This window comes from Pipistrellus hanaki (genome assembly GCF_964339955.1).
Source record: "Pipistrellus hanaki genome assembly, chromosome: 3".
In the NCBI taxonomy this organism is placed as follows: domain Eukaryota; kingdom Metazoa; phylum Chordata; class Mammalia; order Chiroptera; family Vespertilionidae; genus Pipistrellus; species Pipistrellus hanaki.
The window spans coordinates 82,867,854-82,876,140 of record NC_140505.1 but is presented as its reverse complement, the minus strand read 5'-3'; the positions used below and the strand labels follow the sequence as shown (position 1 = coordinate 82,876,140).

At 40.3% G+C, this 8,287-nt stretch overlaps 1 protein-coding gene across 3 annotated transcripts in view; it reads right to left on the bottom strand.

The window, feature by feature from the left end:
• Window positions 1-7,383: 7,383 nt before the first annotated feature.
• Window positions 7,384-8,287, bottom strand: part of LHFPL6 (LHFPL tetraspan subfamily member 6) — a 194,682-nt gene continuing 193,778 nt past the window's right edge. For all 3 annotated transcript variants that reach the window (XM_084879494.1, XM_084879493.1, XM_084879495.1), the window contains exon 4: window positions 7,384-7,686. In XM_084879494.1, the coding sequence (XP_084735620.1) occupies window positions 7,568-7,686 (119 nt within the window). In that variant the 3' untranslated portion in view covers window positions 7,384-7,567. The remainder of the gene's footprint in view (window positions 7,687-8,287) is intronic.

The window sequence follows — 8,287 nt, the reverse complement described above, 5'->3', positions numbered from 1 at the left end:
TGGGATTGGAGGTGGCGTTCAGAGCAGTCTGGAGCCCCAGTCTCCTTCCCACCGGGGCAATCCCGCGGCACAGCCGACCGTCCCTTCTCTGCGCGCAATGTGCGCGCTACCAGGACCTCCTTTTGCCGCTCCCCCGGGGTTCCGCCTTACAGCCCAGCTCCCTCTGTGTGAGCCTGGGTCCCCGGGGCCTGGCCTAGAACTGGGGTTCAGAGCAGTCAGAACTGGGGCCCAGCACAGTCAGAGCGTTTATCTCCTTCCTGCTAGGGAATGCCAGCCAGCACCGCAACCGCCCTCCTCTCCGGCTCCGTCCTCTCCGCGCGCCGTGTGTCTAAGTACCTCAGGCTTTTACAGCTCCTCCGCGCTTCCTTCTGGTTTTCTCCTTGCTTCTTGTTGTAGAATTTCCCGTCAGTCGACTTTCCTGTAGTTCTGGGTAATGTCCATTTTATATTTTAGTTGTATTTTATTGAAATTGTTGTGTGCGGCTGCGGCTAGGTGTTTACCTGGGCGCAGCCATCTTAGATCCTCAACAATTGTAATTTTTAATTGATTTTTATTGTAGCATAAACTAGCCTGAATAATAATATTTTTATTTAATAATAATGCCAAGTGAAATAAGTCAGCCAGAGATAAACAAGTTCCATATGATTTTATGCATATGTGGAATTTAATGAACAAACTGAACTATCAAACAAAATAGAGATAGACTCATAGTAAGGTGACCAGACTTCCCACTTTTGGCAGGACAGTAACGATTTTCAACAATTTTTCCTGAGTCCTGTGGTATTTTAAAAAAGTCCTGATTTTTGGAAAGAATCTTTTAAATCTTTTGGACATTTTTTAAACACCATGGGATGTGGGAAAAATTGTTAAAAATCGGGACTGTCCTGCCAAAAGTGGGACATCTGGTCACCTTAAGATAGAGAGCAGGCAGCCAAGACCAGTTTGGCTCAATGGATAGAGCGTTGGCTTGGGGACTGAAGGGTCCCGGGTTCGATTCCGGTCAAGGGCATGTACCTTGGTTGCGGGCATATCCCCAGTAGGGGGTGTGCAAGAGGCAGCTGATCGATGACTCTTTCTCATCGATGTTTCTAACTCTCTATCTGTCTCCCTTCCTCTCTGTACAAAATCAATAAAATATATTTAAAAAAAAAAAGATAGAGAGCAGGCAGACTGCTGGAGGGATGGGTGAGAGAGTAGGGAGGGAATTAACAAAAAAGAAAAAAAATGAGAACGAGAGCTCATGACAACAGTAGTAATTGCAAAGAGTGGATGTGGATGGGTAAGGGTGGAAAAGGGCATAGAGACAATAAATGATGATGGAAAAATTAAAATAAAATAAGAGTACTTTCTCCTTTTATTGATATACTAGAGGTCCGGTACATGAAATTCATGCATGGGGGTTGGGCGGTCCTTCAGCCCTGCCTGCGTGCCTGATCACCCCTAACAACTCTGCATGCCTGCCTGATTGCCCTTCATATTACACTTTTATTATTATAGACTAGAGGCTCGGTGCACAAAATTTGTGCAAGGTGTGTGTGTGTGTGTGTGTGTGTGTGTGGGGGGGTGTCCCTCAGTCCAGTCGGCATCCTCTCCAATCTGGGACCCCACCAGGATCCGGTCTAAACAGGCAGTAGGACATCCCTCTCACAATTCAGGACTGCTGGCTCCCAACTGCTCACCTGCCTGCCTTCCTGATTGCCCCTAACCACTTTTGCCTGCCAGCCTGATCACCCCTTAACCACTCCCATGCCAGCCTGACTGATGTCTAACTGCTCCCCTGCCAGTTTGTTTGCCCCCAACTTCCCTCCTCTGTCGGCCTGATCATCCCTAACTGCCCTCTCCTGCAGGATTGATCACCTCCAACTGCCCTCCCTTGTAGGCCTGGTCCCTCCCTACTGCCCTCCCCTGCTGGCCATCTTGTGGTGGCCATCTTGTGTCCACATGGGGGCAGGATCTTTGACCACATGGGCACAGCCATCTTGTGTGCTGGAGTGATGGTCAATCTGCATATTACTCTTTTATTAGATAGGATAGAGGCCTGGTGCATGGGTAGGGGCCAGCTAGATTGCCCTGAAGGGTGTTCTGGATCAATCTAATCTAATTATTTAGATTAGACTAAATAATTAGTCTAATATAAATAATAGATTAGACTAATAATTTTTTAGTCTAATTTATTATTTCCTTTATTCTTATTTGTATTTTTTCTGTTGTTTTCAGCTGTAGTTTCTATTGTTTATATTTAATCTTTCTTTTTTTTACAACTTTAATATATGTCATTAAAGTTGTAAATTTTCTCTAAACACTGCTAACTTTCTTTGGAAATTATTTTATGAAATTAAATTTCCAATGTTATTTATCTTTTAGAATCTTTTATTGTTGATATTGAATTTAATTGCATTCTTCTAAAAATTGGTGTATAGGTTATCACTGCTTTGGAACTAAAGTATGGTCAGTTTCCATAACTTTTCCATGGGTATTTGAAAAAGATATATGTTCTCTATTTATTAGTTCAAGATTTTATAGGCAGCTATTAGATCAGGTTTGGAGTGTGTTTATATTCTCTGATTTATTTTGCTCATTAGATTCTTCATATAAGTGAAATCATATGGTATGTATCTTTCTCAGAGTGGCTTATCTAATTTAGCATAATCCTTTCTGGGTGTATATATGTTGTCACAAAAGGGAAATTTCCTTATTCTTTAAGGCTGTGGTGTATTTGTAAATATGCCAGAGCTTTTTTATCCCCTCACCTACTGATGCACACTTGGGCTGCTTCCAAATCTTGGCTATTGTAATGCTGCAATGAACACAGAGGTGCATATACAGAATTCTTCTGAATCAGCGTTTTGGGTTTCTTTGTATTTATTCCCAGAGGTATAATCGCTGGGTGATAAGGCACTTCCATTTTTAATTTTTAAAGGAAACTCCATACTGTTTTTTAAAGTGACTGCACCAAACTGCATTCCCACCAACAGTGCATGAGGACTCCCTTTTATCCACATCCTTACCAATATATCTTGGTTGTTGATTTACTGATGATAGCCATTCTGACAGGTATGAGGTGATATTTCTTATAGATTTGATTCTTATAAAGCAGTATGGGGCTGGATTTTTAAAATATAATTTGATAAGAATATTCCATTTTCTTATAGGACTGTTACTATGAAAATTTTCAAATAAAATAGTATAATAAATCACATAAACTCATCACTCAGATTCAGCACTTATAGTCATGCTTTTTATATTGTTTCATTTATCCATTCCTCATAATTGTTTCTTTATTATTCTCTTTCTTTTGCATGAGTATTTTACAGTAAATTTAACAGCTAATTAATGAGTTTTCTCCTCAAACATAACCACCATTTCATCATAAAGTCTGAAAGAAATTTAACAATAATTTTAAACATAGTTAATAACCAGTCTATATTTAAAATTTCCCAATTGATATGAAATGTATTTCTTTGTAGTTGGTTTGTTCAAATCAGAGTCCAAAGAAGGTTCACCTGTTGCACTTTTTGTTGCATTTAAAGTCTCTTCTATACTAATAAAAGGGTAATATGCTAATTAGACTGAACATCTTCCGGACGACCTTCCCGATGTCCTTCCTGACAAAGCCAAGGTCACAGAGGCAGTTAGAGGCAATCAGGCAGACAGGGGAGAGCAGTTAGGGGGATCAGGCCAGCAGGCAGGTGAGTGGTTAAGAGCCAGCAGTCCCGAGGGGTCCTGGATTGGAGAGGGTGCAAGCCGGGCTGAGGGATCCCCCAACTCCCAAGCATGACCCAGTAGAATTGGGCCTAAATGAGCAGTAGGACATCAATCTCACAATCCAGGATTGCTGGCTCCCAACTGCTCACCTGCCTGCCTTCCTGATTACCCCTAACTGCTTTGCCTGCCAGCCTGATTACCCCCTAACCATTCCCCTGTAAGCCTGATTAATGCTTAACCACTCCCCTGCCAGCCTGTTTGCCCTTAACTGCCCTCCCCTGCAGGCCTGGTCACCCCTAACTGCCCTCCCCTGCAGGTTTGATTGACCCCAACTGCCCTCCCTTGTAGGCCTGGTCCCTCCTAACTGCCCTCCCCTGCTGGCCCTTTTGTGGTGGCCATCTTGTATCCACATGGGGGCAGGATCTTTGACCACACGGGGACAGCCATCTTGTGTGTTGGAGTGAGTCAATCTGCATATTACTCTTTTAATAGATAGGATAATGAAAGGATAATATGCAAATTGACTGAACACAGAATGACTGGTTGCTATGACATGCACTGATCATACGGGGGCAGATGCTCAATGCAGAAGCTGTCCTCTGGTGGTCAGTGTGCTCCCACAGGGGGAGTGTCGCTCAGTCAGAAGCCGGGCTCATGGCTGGTGAGCACAGCAGTGTTGGTGGGAGCCTCTCCCGCTTCTGTGGCAGTGCTAAGGATGTCTGACTGATGGCTTAGGCCTGCTCCATAGGGAACAGGCCTAAGTCATCAGTCAGATATCCCCTGAGGGCTCCCAGAGTGAGAGAGGGTGCAGTTTGGGCTGAGAGACTGCCCACCCTACTCCGAGTGCATGAATTTCTTGCACCAGGCCTCTAGTATAAACATAAAACTAAGCCACAACCTGTTTAGGGAACCAACCTACTGTCTGTAGTAACCAACCCAGGAAAGTAAACAATAATCTTAGAGTAATTGGCCCAAATCAATCAAGATTTGGTTAATATTTGTCAGTTTTTTTAGTTTTTGTCTACATTTTCAATTTAGGAATAACAAGAGAAAGCCAAATATCCTTTTCTAGTCAATCACATAGGATACACCAGTTAGCCTGCTTATAGCTTCCTCAATTCAACAAACTTCCAATCAGGGCATATCTGAAGCATTCTCTTTCCCCCACTATAAATATTTACCAGTCTCTGCCTGTATTTGTGTCTCTTCCAAACAAGTGATGACGGATGACACTCTTGCTATAAAATCTCTGAATAAATAGTCTTTGCTTGGTCTAAAAACCCCCACAATATATGAGTCAGAGTTTAAGATATAAAGGTTTATCTTTTTATAAACATGTAATCATGTCAAAGCAATCAACTTTTTAATCTAGTGAAGTTCACTAAATTCTAAAATTATAAAAACTACTCTCCAGTTAGTTATGCTAAGTGAAATAAGCCAGTCAGAGAAAGATAAATATCACATGATCTCACTTATATGTGGAATATAATGAACAAAATAAACAGACAAACAAAATAAATGCAGAGACATAGAAGCATGGAACAGATTGACGAATCTCAGAGAGGAAGTAGGGAGGGGTAAAAAGAAGAGATTAATCAAAGAATTTATATGCATAACCCATGGACACAGACAATAGTGTGTGGAGGCCTGGGCAGGAGGTGGAAGTTGGGGGAAGGAGTAAATGGGGGGAAGGAGGAACATCTGAAACATTTTCAACAAAGATAAATTTTTTAAAAATCATTAAAACTGTATAAAAATGATAAGGTTGTCATTAAATCCCGTTCCAGAAATTAGACCTTAATGAATTCCATAGAGGACTTCAACTTGATAGTGGAGCTAAGAAGTCATAATACTATTGAGACAGGAAAAGTGCCATGAAAAAAGAATTGCAAAGCACCAGCAGTACAGGAAAATGATGGTCTAATTGAGGAAGCAAAGTGCCATCTTACCCTCTCCGCAGGAAACCCAGAGTGGTGAATCCCCTGCTCAGTGGACAAGATACAATCAAGTTACACTTAGCACATTATGAATTAAGCATTTGAGAATAGAGTGACTTTTACCATAGCGACAAAGCCTTAAAAAGCCCAGAATTTTATTGGCCAGATTCTTGCATTGTTCTTTCAGGCCAGCATGAATCCTCACCCTGGATGATTAAAAATACCAGAAGCAAGTGTGATATTCAGTTATTCAAGTTAAGGTGATAATTATATAGAGAGAACAGAAAATATAGTTATATGTATAAATAGCCAAATGTAGAAAGTATATAATTTAGAAGCTACCTATAACTGAAGTTTTTTAAGGATCTGATGCAATATCTCAGCATTGCCTAGTAAAACAATCTATCCATCATCCAGTATGCAAATCTTGGCTCCTGAAGGACTTGGGTTCTGTTAGGGAGTCATGAAAGGGTCAAAATTTTTCTCTTTAGCCAAGGTTTTATGCTGGGATCAGGAGTGTGAGATAATCTTTCCCAAGTGGCCAAGATTCCTGCAAGAGAGGTGTGAAACTTCCCAGGCACAGAAGTACGGAGATATAGCACATGCAGAAAGCAAAGGAGCAGCAGGTCACAGGCAGCTTGTGGTGACTCTCACGTTGTCCAGGAGACTGTTGGCCCCGACACCTCCTGAACCACAAGCTGGCTCTCACTGCCCTCTCAAACGTAATCTTAAATAAACAAGAAACTTCTCTCATAAAAATTTAGTCGTGATTAAAGTGCAATGAACAGGATGTTAGAATTCTGGTTGCAAAGCATTGGAGTTGAAAGCAGGAACTATCTCATACTCACCTTTAATATCCCATGAATTAATCTCGGGCCTTACAAGAAAAAGAAAAATTTACAGGACCATTGAAGTCAAAAGGCTATATTCATGAGATTAAAGAAGCAAATCAGGGAACTTAAAACTCTACAACTCATTTAGTTATTGATTAAAGAGAGAGTTTATTCACAGGGTTTTTCAAATACAAACAAAATAGCATTTGTTTTACAAAGTGAATATTGAAATAAATGTGGTACAGCACAGTATAATAACAGACAAAAGAAACAAGATCTAATGCCTGACAAAAGGTTTGAAATATTCCCCTTTACTTCATAAGTATATCATAGCAGAAGCTACTCAGAGAAATGTAGCATGTTTTGAATAATATTGAAACACAAAGGATTAACTGTAAAGGTCTGCATAAACAGTGACAACATATTGAGAGCATAAAAAGTTTATGCAGAATATACAAAATACTGATAGGGTGGCTTATTGGTTCATTTATTAGGTTTAATGTATGCTTTATAAAGTGACAATACAGCATTTTAAATGTGTATTAAAAACAGAGGAGTAAGGCATACCCAAACCTCTGTGCAGTCTTTGTGACAATTTTATATGTTTGTGCATGAGCATATGTGTGAATGTGTATGTCTCTATGTGCTTGTGTGCTTTCAGAGGCGCCATGACCTACAGGCACATCTGCAGGTTACCCGACTTCTCAACGTAATACTGTTTCTACTAGCCCTTTAATGATCTGAGTCCTTATCTTCAAAAACATCTAAAACCCTTGTGTGCATATATAGGTTTGTTTTGCCTGCATATATGTTCTACATTAATAATATTCTATGGAATAGAAACAACTAATACCTTCTCAATATTTCTGGCCTTTGGTCCATTTTTTCCCCTATCCTTCTAAGTGCTCTTTCTTTTATAAATCTTGTACAACCCTTCCGCAATATATAATGTTTCTGATTCCACTGGATTTTATTTCATTAGCATTGTGTTAATTAGAAGCACTATTCCACCTTTTGAAAGTAGCCGGATTTTTTTAGTACCTCCGAGCCCCTTCAGCCCATCTTCTCCTCTTTTTTCTTGGTGGCTCCATCTCAGTATGGGTACTGCTTCTGCTTCTTGCCAGAGAAGCACGCCAGCCATGTGCACAGAAGGATGGCAGCAGCAGCACCTGCTCCTGTGCAGTAGTAGGCCCAGCCGATTTCACACTTACCTAGAGACACAAGAAGAGAAGAGAAAGCAGGCACAGATCAGGATGATTTTGTAGGAGATTCTGTATGTATGTTCCTAATGTACAGAAGTGTCATTGAAATACCCATTATAAATGTAGAATACTCAATCAAGTGGAATGAAAACACATGCTGAAAATTATCTCAAGACTGAAGAACGCAAGAATGGTTTCTTTGCATTTCAAGATCTTAAGGCCTATGCTTCCTGCCTCCAATAGCCACAGTCCTTATGAAGAAAAGGAAGAATGGCAATAATCAGGATAGAAAAGATAAAGCTAATAAATATAATTTAAATCAACCAAACTCATATGCATAATGAGGTACCTTAGGAAAAATTCAAAATAGATACAATCTTTCTGAAAAGGACCACTCTATGGAGGAGACCCATTTGAAGGATAATGTTGAATTGAATACTGCTATTTACATGTAATTGTTAAATGTTTGAACTGGAGAAGAAAAACTCTCAGGTTCTTTTGAGGTCAACACTCACCTTTAAAATAAAGCACCATGTAAATGAGAACATAATAAGGTCCAAATGATCTCTCAAACTTGGCTTAGTACTTGTACTAATAATAACATCCACAA